At 33.0% G+C, this 14,206-nt stretch overlaps 1 protein-coding gene across 1 annotated transcript in view; it reads left to right on the top strand.

Annotated features, from left to right (window-relative positions):
• The window catches only part of LOC109825754 (alpha-soluble NSF attachment protein-like), an 8,449-nt gene continuing 6,739 nt past the window's right edge, over positions 12,497 to 14,206 (top strand). Inside the window, exons 1-3 of the mRNA XM_020392641.1 lie at positions 12,497 to 12,811; positions 13,047 to 13,096; positions 13,185 to 13,257. Coding sequence (XP_020248230.1) covers positions 12,667 to 12,811; positions 13,047 to 13,096; positions 13,185 to 13,257 — 268 coding nt within the window. The 5' untranslated portion in view covers positions 12,497 to 12,666. The remainder of the gene's footprint in view (positions 12,812 to 13,046; positions 13,097 to 13,184; positions 13,258 to 14,206) is intronic.

A 14,206-nucleotide genomic window follows, 5' to 3' on the forward strand; every position in this document is an offset into this window, starting at 1 on the left:
AAAATGTAAGTTAGCACCCTATCAGAAACATAAAAGAAAGGAAAAAAGTGTTCATGTGTTCATCAATTTTCTACACTTCAAATATTTCAGATGCTTCACTGTTCATTTTGAACCCTATTAAAACCTACCTAAAATTTCCCTGATCCCACTCCATCCTCCTGATACTCCACTTGCCATTGACGTCCATGAGTAATTTAGAGCTTCAATCGAGTGGAAGCTAATTCATACTTTATACCGTTTGAATTTTGAATTTCATCAAATGATTTTTAGGTTAAGTTAGGCTGTTTAGCTTAATTAAGATGGAAGAATCTGCAGTTTAACGTACAACTGTTTCTAATTACACAACTGTTTGTCTTCATTTTGACGTACAAAAACTGTTTGTCTTCATTTTGCTGATGCTGCCTGTCATCTTCCTCTCTAACTACACAACTGTTTCTAATTCTAGCTATTTGTATATAATTTGAATCCCTTGTGTAATCATTGCATATATAACTGCTTACAACCGAATCAGTATGTTATGCTTAATTTTTTTTAATAATTGAATATTATTAAAATAGAACAATACCTATAATTAACATGTGCTATTGGATATAACGTGATTTATACTTCCAAACAGCCAGTAGCTAGGTAGGTTACAGTCATGGACAAATTGGTCATAAAATGTTCGAGAAACTCAATGATTCCAGAACTACCCTGAAGTAATTGAATTGAAATTAAACCTGAGAAACTAAAGCATCAAATCATTTGTTTAAATGTAATAAATATGCAATGCCAGCAGCCGATAGGTCGGTATAATGGGTTGCTAATAAGCCTAGAACAGAAAATGCACCTTGGGGATGACAAACTCAAATAGGAATTGAGATGGCACTATTTATCTTCTCCTCACAAGACATCAACCAAGTCTTATGCACTTACACATCCTGGGATTGAAGCTGCATAGAAACATCGATATTGAAATTAAGCAAATTCCTTAGGTAACATGAATTGAATTGGACAGAAAAGAAATGATGCTAGATGATTCAAACCATACAAAAGCTACAGTATAAGAGTGAAAATGTTATTACTCCTTGGATTTAGAAAAAAAGAAGTTATTCGTGTAAATTTCATTTTGATTTCAAGAACTGTTTCTATGGGATATTCTATACACACACACACACATGCATATACATTCATACATATATACATACATACACATATACATACATACATGCAAGTTTAATACAACCCAAGAAAAAGAAAACAAATATGTAGAAATCAAACAAGAAACAATATCGCAAGGCATTTTATACAATAGAAATTGAACAATATGCATTATTGTAACTTTTACTCTACGTATGTAGTTGTTCATTAATTTCCATATTTATCTAATCATGTGCATGCATGAGTCCTAGCAACTACAGGTAAAATTCTCTAGTGAAACCTAAAATAGAAATGTAAGATCCTTAATATTTAATGTTATGAACTTTGAAGAATGGTATTCTGATGTACTGCGGTAACTGTTAGTTTGTTTTGTTGGAAGGTTCTTGTGGATCTTTTTGCTACTATAGTAACTATCAGCACAGTTATACATTATTTATAATTTTGTTAGAAGGGAATGTCTTGCAACGGTTGATTTATGCTTTAATTTATCTGTTTAATGCAGAATGAAAGAGTCAATAGATGTTTAATTGGCTCATATTTGGTTTATGCTTATCTTTGAGCAATATCTGCATTTGTCCCTCTCTTAACGAATCCGTGTCTATTTCAAATTTTGGTGGATACGGATACGATGTTTTCTTACTGAAGCATATATGTGTACGTATCTGTATCCATAATTAGTGAAGAAATATAGACATGATAAATGTATATGATCTGTGTCCAACCTTTTTGCACCGCCTACTAGGCACATTTCTTTAAGCAAAAGGTGTGCTCCGCCATCAAGGCACCTATAGCTTTCATAGCTAGCTTCTGAGTGCTTGTCAAAGTTGAGTGCAGGTAAGAAAGAAAGAAAAGAATGAGAATATTACTCCACCTAGCTACTGTTGTCAGTGATGTACACCTAACACTTATTTCAGTAACAATTCCATCTAAGCTCAAATGCACTAGATATAAGAAGTGATGAGTTTATAGTTAACTGAGACAAAAATCACTAGAAGTAGGCCTAACAGAAATCGGATGGAAGTAATTAAGAATGATACGAGAAGAGTTAATGGAGGAGATGACCTTTACAGAACTGAATGGAAATATTTGTTTCATGTAGCCAACCCTAAAAATTTGGGGGAAAAGGCTTTGTTGTTGTTGATGTTGTTCCATGTCAGTTTAAATCATTTTTCTCATGGACAATATTATCGAGTCGTTCCCCATGAGATATCTAATTTAAAATCTCGTAAGGTCTTTCAATTTCCAGGTGGACAGAACCAAACAACCTGTTTGGGCTAGTTATTTTGTACAGAAGGTAATGAGCAATCACAAACCCCAAATCCTCAGGTTGTTGGCTACAAGTCTGTGACTTTGTCAATGTGCTTGCAGCTGCAAAGTAATCAAACAGGCGGCAACATTCCATAAGCCCAGAACTAAGTAGGATTGTAGTACCTAATTCACAATTTGCAAGTATAGAGCATTACATATGAATCTAGTTCATTACCTGACAATATCATGAGCAAATGTATTGAACATTTGACGGTACTGAAAACACATGGAAAATAATAATAATAATAATAATTCCTTGTCTCACAAATTAAAACTCTGTTTTAGGAAATTGTCTTGTTTCGATCGAAAATTGTGGATATTTTGACCAAACATGTAAAATGTGATGAACCGGCAAGAACAACATATAGATAATAAATAACAAAAACCTGTATCTTTGAAGGGTCGAAGGTGTACCTGATGCAAACAACAACTTGATCGGTTTTAAGGCATGTCGCCAGCAGAGATTTGCTCAAACAACGGTCTCAGAAACTGAACTTACCATCTGCACGGTTGAAAGATGCCATTTCCACCAGGAATCCGTGTTACAGGTGTGAATCCACAAGGATATATTCAGTTTTGGCTTAAGTCACATAACGACAAGTTGAACTCGTGTGACAAATACTTATCCTCCTCTTGACTAAGGTGGCGTTTGGTTGTTTGCAACTGGAGTTGCAATGCAAGTGTCACTTGCATGCAACTTAGACGTTGCAACTCTTCTTACATGCAACTACAATTGCAATTGTTTGGTTTAAAATTTAAATTTTACAACTTATAGTTGCAGCTGTTTGATTATGCTTATAACTTAACATATGCAACTCATAAAATATTTTTAAAAAGTAATATTTTTTTAAAAAGTAATATATTTTAAAAAAATAATATATTTAAAAAAAATAATATATTTTAAAAAATAATATATTTTAAAAAAATAATTTATTTTTAAAAAATAATTTATTTTTAAAAAATAATTTATTTTTAAAAATAATATAATATATCATTTAAAATATATATTATTTTTAGAAAATTATATTATTTTAAAAATACATTAATCAAAAAATATATTATTTTAAAAATATATTGTTCAAAAAATATATTATTTTAAATATATATTATTTTTAGAAAATTATATTATTTTAAATATATATTATTAAAATATATATATTATTCAAATAATATATTATTCAAAAAATATATTATTTTAAATATATTATTAAAAATATATATTATTTTAAAAATATATTATTTTAGAAAATTATATATTATTTAAAAAAAATATTATTTTAAAAAAATATATATTATTTTAAAAAATATATTATTTTAGAAAATTATATTATTTTAAATATATATTATTAAAAAATATATATTATTCAAAAAATATATTATTCAAAAAATATATTATTTTAAAAAATAATATATTATTTTAAAGATAATATATTACTTTAAAAACTAACATTATTTTGAAGAAATTATTATAATAATAATTATTTTAAAAGATTAATGTTGTTTTTTTAAAAAAAAAATTTTGAAGAAATTATTATAATAAGAATTATTTAAAAGATTATTTTAAACCTTTAATGAATTTATTTTTAAAATATTAAGTAATGATTTTGATTTTAATAAATTTAGGTCAGTTGCAACTAAGTTGCAACTATGACTTGCGGCCATTTTTGACGTAAGTCATATGTTGCAACTAAGGGTTGTTTTGCAACTGTGGTTGCAACTGCAACTGTGAGTTGCAGCAAAACAAACACATGCAACTGGTCAAATTGGACCTAGTTGCATGCAACTGGAGTTACAACCACTCCAGTTGCAGCCTACCAAACAGCCCCTAAGTGTTCTAATACGATATTTACGACTTCTTTCAGAGGGTGCAACTGTTCTGATGTCCCAAAATAGTGGACTATGTTATCAAATTTCAATCCAACTCAGCCATGCACTCCGAGAAGGTCACTTGATCAAGGGTCGTTGTATCTCCGAGATCTATTGCCGCGTAGCCCTGTAAGAGATGGTGCAATTAGATTCTTGGGACAGTGTCTAGCACGCTTCGATCATCAGGCTATGTTCTTTACCTCTATTTAATTTCTCATTTAATTTCTACTCCGAGTGATAATCTTAATCTGTTTTTCTTCGATTTTAATTAAATATTTAATTGCATTTCATGATAATTAGTGTCTAAACAATAATTTTTATCTAACATTCCAAGAATCTAAATTACGCTGTTTAGAATTGTATCATGATTAGTATTTTGTTTCTTATGTTAATGTTGTCTACACTTCATAAAAATAATTGTTAGACCCTAGAGGGTGAGTGATTAGGGTCATACACTAATCTAATCCGATTTTATGCCAATTAAAACTTATTAATAAATTATTCTTGCAAGATAGATATACAATATGTTATGAGCAAGAATATGCAATATGAATAAAGAGAAATATCCTAGCAATGAGATATACTATGAGATATATGCGAGGATATACAAATAACATAAGGATAAACAATCTAAACTAGATAGTGGGTAATATAAGCAACAAGTAATATACAAAGGTGATATAAGATATGAACATAAAGATAAGTGCGTCAATGCAATCACAAACAAATGATATGATCACGGAGTTTGGTCCCCACGATCTACGTCTCCGCTCCTCACCTCAAGGAGATCTTCACTATCACAACCGGGTTTTCTACGCTCACCCGAATAACATTTACACCACACACTCGGTTTTCTAGTTCACCGAAAACTTTACAATCTCACACTCTTGTAATCCCACTTTATACCCTCTCAAGTGTTGGTCTCTAGTCTGTATCTCCCTCAAGTGATAGGAATTATAATCTCTCTAGAGGTATTATTACCTACCCCACTCCTCTTGGGACGACCTTGTCTCTCACCACACACTCCTCTCGGTGTACAAGTGTATTACAAAGTGATCTTCACAAATAGGCTCACAATACAATAAATGATTTGTTCTCTACAATAAACGAGAACTCAATTAAGCTCACACTCTATGTCACAAACCCACAACCCAAATATACTATAAATGTAAATACAATAAGCTCAAAGGTTGTGTGTGAACAAAGAGATATAAATCAAAACTAAACTCAATATAACTCTAGCTTAATAACAATAATAAACAAATATATAAAAAAACTAGAAATAGAGTTTAGAAAACTTCTCAATGGATCAAGAGATAGAGGGAGAATAGTTAGATGCTCAAACACCAATAGATGATCTCCTCAAACTCTTATGAAATTTATTTTACAAAATCAAACTCTTAATTGCTTAAAAGCTTCTTAAACAAACTTAAACAAAAACTTAAACCCTTGTTAAAACTTTCTTAAACTTGTTTAAAACACTCTCATGGTATATGAAATGATAAATGCAGTGGGGTATATATAGGATAGAAGAAAACAACCCCAAAACCCCTAAAAAACCACTAAAAGATAAAATTCAGCAAGTTACCGTTACTGTGCAACAGTAACAATGACGGTCGACCGTGACGATCGACCGCGAGAAGCAAAACTGTAAAACTACTCTCTGAACTATAGACGGTCGACCGTGGTGGTCAACTGCACTGTAGCATGGTCGACTGTAGCGGTCGACCATGAAAACTGACAGTTTCTAAAATCTGGAAATCTAGAAATCTGCGTATCTGGCTTTGTAAAATCAATTAAAAATAGTAAATCAACTCCAAAAATCATGAAATTTTGAGAAAAGTTTCTACACATGTAGATGGACATGGTAGAGAAAGAATTTCTTAAATATCTCTCATTTGTGAGAAATAATTGTTTGAACACAGATATACAGTTTCTGAAAAACTACTAAAAACTCGTTTTTGTAAATTCAATTGAAAATAACATAACAACTCCAAAATTAGTAAAACTTGGGGAAATGTTTGTATATATGAAGATAAACATGTAAACAAAGAAATTTTTTAAATTGCATTTCCCAATTGTGAAAACTCATCTGTTTTGCAAAAACATGCACGAACATGTGCACGAACATGAACTTGTTTAAAACTTGATATTGTAAATTCAATTAAACATAACAAATTAATTCCGAAATTGATAAAACTCTGGGAAACATTTATAAACATGAAAAGAAACATGTTAAATAAGAAATTTTTGAAATATCAATTCGTATTTGCGAAGACTTACTATTTTGCAAAACTTGTAAATATATGTGTACATAAACTTCTTGATTTTTGACTATTGAGTTAAACAATATTTTGAAACCTTATAAAATAATTTTATAGACTTAATAGAATATGTGTATAATGATTGTTAAGTCCAAAAACCAATAACTTAATATTTTGTCAAAATTACTCAAAATCAAGAATTGTGTGTATGTGTGATATTGAGCTCAAAGTATTAACACACAAGTATAAACCCTAAACTAATTTATCCAAGCTATCTTGATCTTCAATTAAGCTCGACTTGGTACAACTTTGAGGATGAAGCTTGAACTTGGATCTTCAACTTGAATGCAATGCTTTACTCCACTATTCCGCCAACCTCCATTGGATATGATCGTGAATACTTGATTCCATTCATCCTCCAACTTGTTGTTTGTCTATAATAAATAAAAATACACAAACACTAGACAAACAATATTAGTGGTAAATTATTTGTTAAATATCATCAAAACAAAGAGGCTAACAATCTCCCCTTTTTAATGATGACAAACAATTTACAAAAAGATATAAATGCATGAAAGGAAAGAATATATAAATTAGAATTATCATGCATATAAACAAGAAAGACATACTCACAATATTTCTCCCCCTTTGACAACATCAAAAAGGGGAAACCAATAAGAAAGAAGAGAGCGAAAGCTCTCTCCTATCAATATGCATGAGTGAGTAAAAAAAATATAAGGATTGCTCCCCCTATCAAAATGCCATATTAAGTATATACAATAAAGATCATGACAAACATGTGAGCAAGCATAAAAAAATATGCTAAATATCACTCACATATAAGAGATAATGAGAACATGTATAAATATATCAAGATGAACATAGTCTCTCATATCAAAGAACGTAAAACCATGTATAAGAGTAGATTTATGAAATCAAAAGAAAAGGAACATGAGAATCATACAAAATGTTTTCAAATGAAAACAAATCAACCAAATAAAATCATAAATCAAATTTTAAGCCCAAAAATAACGTTTTCAATAAATAAAATTTTCTTTGTAAAACTTGATCAAACCACATAAAGAATACATTATAAAGCATATATATTTAAAATTTGAATCATCTATTTGTGTTATATAATGAATTCAAAGCAATAAATCAAAACAAAATTTTTGACAAAATGCAAGAGAGACAATAATATCAAGCTCTTAAGCTTGTCTCAACCTATATAAAGATTACTAGTACCCGATAAACAAGATTTGGGAATAAACACCCAATAAACCCGGAGGGTTATATAAACACAAACCTCTCATCAAAATAAAACTAATAATCATGAAAACAAAAGAATTTGATCAATAAAAAGAATTTTTTTCATGTTCAAAAATTTAAAGTATAATTTTCAAAACCAAGAAAAGGAAAAAAGAAAAACACTAAAATACTTGGTTTAAAAATTAAATTTGTTTTGGTACCCAAGAATTCTTGGTACCAAGAGATTTAGGGACATGACCCCTATCTTTTAAGCTCAAAGCCCTAGGGTTATGAACCCTCTTGGGTACATGTAGTGCACTAACACGATCAAAACAATAATCACTCAAATGACCCTTCCGATTGCAATATGTGCAATGAAAGAGATCCATTTATTTTTGTGGACCATAGCTCGTGCACGGGAACCATTTGTAAATAAAGATTGTCTTTTAGAAATATTTTACAAATGAGAAACATTCTTAAACAATGGTCTATTTGGAACATATTATAACTTAGAAGCTTTTTGTATATTCTAACAAAATTTTGCAAGATGTCCAAACCTACCACAAACATCATATTTAAAAACATGTGGTCTACTAGAAGTATTTGGCACATGAGATTTCTTTTTCAAATCAAAACTGACGTAGAATTCGATGAAAATGATTGGCAGGAATAGTAAGGGGAATTGATGATCGGCAATCGATGAAGGTTGAGAGAGAGGAGGGTGACGGGGATCACAGGCGCTAGGAGAGCGTCCAAAAACTAAATAATAATAATATATGGTAGAAGTTGGATGGGTAATTTAATGAATTTAATAAAATATAGTAGAAGCTGAATAGGTGTGGACAACAGGCCGTGATGGCTCGTCAGTGAGCTAGCCCACGCGGGCCCATTGGCAGGGCGAGCCAACTCGTGGATCGCAAAGAGTCCAGCAAAACATTTTCCGCCACTTATTTTCGAGCCTAGTGCTTAGCCTATCCGCTTACGGTTGCGTGAATGAACGAGATGGGCCATGGCATGGGTCGGCTGGCACAACTCACTTAATTATTTGTTGTTATTTTTTCTAATTTTTTAATCATCTTTAACTTTTTTAGCATTGTTTAACAATTAAGGATTATATATAAATAACAAACTAACAACACAATGACTATAATAAATGAAAAAAATAATTTTAATAAGTTAAATTGTACATTTGTAATTACTGGTTGAGAGAAAACATCACAAACAAAGATTTTGATGTGGTTAATTTAGAGCGAATTCTACGTCATTGAGTAGCAAATAATTGTTCCGCTAGTTAAAAAGCATATAAGAAGGAACCAATTGGAGCAATTTGTTAAAAATAATAATATCAGTAAAATACAGCTCTGCGGCCCGAGATGAGCGGGTCAGCCAGCCCACATTTTGCGGTTATCAACACGTTTTGCGGTTTTTAAACGGTTTTTCCCAGGATTTATCTATTCCAGGGGTTCCTAACCGACTTAATCTCATCTACAAACGTGGTTAGGCCGTTATCAACTGAAGATAAGGCCAAATCCATTGTTCTCATCCGAAAACCCCCCCGACCGAAGTCTATAAATACAAGCCTAGGGGCTCTTTTCACAGGGGCGGGGTTATTATCAAGAGGGCGAGGTGCTGCCGGATTAAGGAGTCAAGGGAGCACGAATTTCAGCAAGGGCTAGCGAGATCCCGGCGAATCGCGGTATAAAGAAGGAGCAATTCGAAGGATCTGAAGCCCGTTCCCGTCCGTTCCTCGAGATTAGGCTTGGTTTTAATCTCGAGAAGAGCTATTGATTTCGCTTGGTCGATTTCAGCGCTTTAAGCAAATACCTCCTTAGTGAAGTAGGAGCTCTGCCCAATTTTCTATCAACTGGATCCAGATCTTGTTAGAACCCTAGAGGGGGGTGATTAGGGTCTTATGCTAATCTAATCCGATTAAATACTAATTAAAACTAATTAACAACTATATTCTTGCAAGATAGGTATACAATCTATTATGGGCAAGAATATACAATATACACAAAGTGATATATCCTATATGATGAAATATATGCAAGGATATATAAACAACACAAGGGTAAATAATCTAAACAAGATAGTGGATGAAATAGATAATGAGCTAATGACAATGGCGATATAAGATATGAACATAAATATGAATGAACGCCAAAGCACACTCAAACAAGCAATATGATCACGGAGTTCGGACCTTCCGTCCTACGTCTCCGCTCCCCACTCCCGGGGAGAAATCCACTATCAACCGGGTTTTCTACGTTCACCCGAATAACGTTTACACCTCACAGTATCGGTTTTCAACGCTCACCGATCAACGTCACTCCTCACACTCGGTTTCTAGCTCACCGAAAACCTCACTACACACTCGGTTTCTAGCTCACCGAAAACCTTACAACACTCACAATGTAACAAATATAAATTTGTTCTCTACAATAGATGAGAACACAATGAAAGCACAACTCAAAGTTACAATCTCTCACCACCCAACTATACTATGTATGTAAATACTAAAAGCTCAATGTGGGTGTGTGTAACAATGAGTAAAATGAAATCTAACTCAAATAGCAAACTAGCAATAATTAATATATGATAAATCAATAATGAAATTGCTAGGGAAAAGAGTTAGAAAACTTCTCTATAAACACAAAGAGAGGATGAGAAGATTTTGAGGATGAAATCCTCAACTGGTGATGCAAACTCCTCTTTGTAACAGCAAACCCCAAAAACAAACTAAACAAACTCAAACCCTTGTTTAAAACTTTCTTAAACTTGTTTTTAAAACTCTCTTAATCAAATTGAAAAGACATCAGCAATGGGGTATATATACCCACTAGAAATCTCAGCAAAAACCCCCAAAACAAAATGACCAAAAACCCCAGCAAACAGCTCAGAGAAAGAGCCGTTAAAAAGCAACGGCTATATTGTCGGTCGACCGAAAATTCCGTCGGTCGACCGATGGAAAAATTCGGTCGACCGATGGAAAGTTCGGTCGACCGTTATCCAGGTCGAAAACAGGAAATCAAGCAAACACTTATCCGGTCGACCGGTGCGGTCGACCGATGGAGCTTTTCGGTCGACCGGACCGGTCGACCGACCAACTCTCTGGACCATGCTGACGAAAAAACAAACGAGCGGTCGACCGGTGCGGTCGACCGAAAACAGATATGACAGGTCTGAAAAATTGTTTATCTGATTTTAAAACACTGTTTAAAAATATCAAATAAATTCCAAAAAATGTAAAACTTTGGGGAATGATTGTAGACATGATAATAAACATACTATAGTGACTGGTTATCAGAAAGGACTTCCGCCAAATGGAAAATCCATCATTATTTTACAAACTAGTCCAAAACCATGAAAATATGAATAGCTTCGAATTTTGATTTTTGACATAACAACTTTTGAAACTTTATGGTGAAAATGGTTTTTTGTTAGACTTAAAAAACATGTTATAAACTGATATTGAATCTATAATCTAAGAATACACCATTTTTTACAAATTGCCATATCTATGGCAATGTTTCAAAAACATAATAGAAAATATGAAATATAGATTCAATATATATACATAAAACATCAAAACATTATGTATGTATATATATAACTATATGATATGCATAGAAACAACTGTATAATATTTATCTTATAATTATATATATATATATATATATATATATATATATTATATATATATATATATATATATATATATATATATACTATATATATATATATATATATATATATATATATATACGAAGAAACCAATAAATGTGTGTGTATAGATTATTGAGCTTAGAGTATATAACACACATAATATAAATCCTAAACTAAATTACCCAAGCTAGATCTTGATCTTCAATAAGCTCTTCTAGGTAATCTTGCGGATGAAGCTTTAACTTATTCCGCTAACCTCCATTGGATATGATCGTTGAAGCTCTATTCCATCCATCCTCCAACAACGTTGTTTGTCTACAATAAATAAGAAAACACAAATACTAGACAAACAACATTAGTGGTAAATTGTTTGTTAAACATCATCAAAACAAGAAGGCCAACAGATCTAAGGCGGTCCACGGATAAACCCCGTCACAGGCAAAGACACACACGCAAGCAGGAGACGATAAACGGATCTTGCGTTTATTTTCAAGATAATTGTATCTTTTATTTTCATTGTGTAAAGGTCTTATAAAAAGACCAATCTTTTTGAACTTATTGTAACGATCAAAGTTGTAATGAGGTATACAATGAAGAAAATAATTTTCGACAAAAACAAGTAGCAATTCCCACATTAAGTGGGAATTGAGGAGAAGTGAGAACAATATTTCTAGCATCTAAAAACACATCATGTTTGGTAAGCATGAATGAAAAGTTGAAATGACATTCCGTTTCCGCTCCTTCCCGGGTACCAAACGAGCCGTTAAAGTTGAGCAACTAGTTTAGCGACTTTAATAAAATTTGAAGGGTAATTTCAGAAAATAAAAGCTATTTTCCTTAAGTTCCACGTTTGAAGGGAGTATGATATGGTCTTACACAATCAATTAAATGCACGTGCACCATCCGTGCAAAGCATGGAAACAGGCTATTAGGGAGGTACTCCGAAATCCAAAACCAGCATCCAATATTCGACCAAAGATAATATCGACCCGTACCCGAACTCGAATCTCTCCAAATCCTTTTTCCAACAACCAACCGCTTCCCATTTTCTCCTCCCACCTCCCCCACCCCCCTCTCATTCTCGCCGTCACACAAAACCCTAGATTTCAAGCTCGATCTCGATCTCGATTTCAGTTTTCGTATCGCTCTCTCCGAATCCGATCGGAGCCAGGCGATGGCGGATCAGACGGCGAGAGGCGACGATTTCGAGAGGAAAGCGGAGAAGAAGCTCAGCGGGTGGTCCTTCTTCGGGTCGAAGACCGATGAGGCCGTCGAGTTGTACGAGAAGGCGGCTAATTGCTTCAAGCTCGGCAAGAACTGTAAGAGTCCTCTCCTTTCGATCGATTTGGATCGCGATCGCCCCCCTTTTTTTATTGTTGGTGCGATTTTTAGGGTTCGTTGTGAAAAATTGAATTTTGAGATCGGACACTCCATTGAATTGAACTAGTTTATAGTGGCATATGCTGACCGATATTATTTTCTCGTTGTTAAAAAAAATGTAGGTCTACCATTTCTAAAATTATTATTATTCTGTTTAATATATTTTTGTCTCAGGGGAGAGAGCTGGCGCTGTGTACATCAAACTGGCGAATTGTCACTTAAAGGTTACTTCTTCGGTTCACATACTTGAAATGCTTCAGTGCAATCACTTAAGATGTTATGATTTTAGGCGTGTTTATTTTACTGGTGCAGTTGGATAGCAAGCATGAAGCCGCATCAGCTTATGTAGATGCGGCAAATTCTTACAAGAAGTTTTCAATTCAAGGTACTCTATTTAATCATTTTGTGCATATATTGGGTCATAAAGGTGTATAGATCAGTACATGCATTTCTGCTTGAAGTGTCGTTCTTGTGCCATATATGTAAATATTCTTACGCTGATCATTGTTTATTGGTTTCATAACTTATGGTTCTTATGTTACGATTGAAGACTACCTATTTGGCTTTGAGATTTGTACTTTTCATGAAACATGACCAACATTCATATGTGAATAGTCTGTTTGTTAATTGTAAGCTGGCCCCCCCCCCCCGCCCGCCGCGCCCCGGAAACCAAACCCAAAAAAGAAAGAAAGAAAAAACAACCCACCCACCCAATCTCTCTCAATTATTTGTTAACGCAATATGGTTGGTTGTATCGACCTAAATAATATCACTTTTCACTTTTGAAATTATTTATACAGAGGTGAATGTCTTGTGTATGACTATTGGGTTAGATTTATAACACCCACTTTTCATCTTTGTAGTATTGAAAATAGATAAATGACCAGCATTTATAAGGAACTCATGTGATAGGATTTTCTTATACAATATTCATCTCCTGCATTTTAAGGAACTCGTGTGGTAGGATTTTTTCTAATGCAATATTCATCTCTTACCTTTGAATGTTGTCTATATATAGATGATCGTCCTTTATCAATGTCTGACAAGCCAAGGCAATAAATTTGATAAAGAAGGGATGCACAGACAGAGAGAAATGAAAAGATTAGGGGTGGTTGAAAGATGATAAAGCAGTATGAAGGTCATTAGGTCAAATGAATTAGTACATAGACATATTTGCTACAGATATCTAAGAAATGAAGATCTTTGGCAAAAAGAACTCTAGGCCAACTACCCTAAAGATTTTAGGCCATGGGCATTTGCCAGGAAATTGGCGGCTTATAGAGGTTCATATCTAACTATAAAGATTTGCTTGGTTCTTATGGAGCTTTCTAGCC

The sequence above is a fragment of the Asparagus officinalis genome, chromosome 10 (genome assembly GCF_001876935.1).
Source record: "Asparagus officinalis chromosome 10, Aspof.V1, whole genome shotgun sequence".
Classification (NCBI taxonomy): domain Eukaryota; kingdom Viridiplantae; phylum Streptophyta; class Magnoliopsida; order Asparagales; family Asparagaceae; genus Asparagus; species Asparagus officinalis.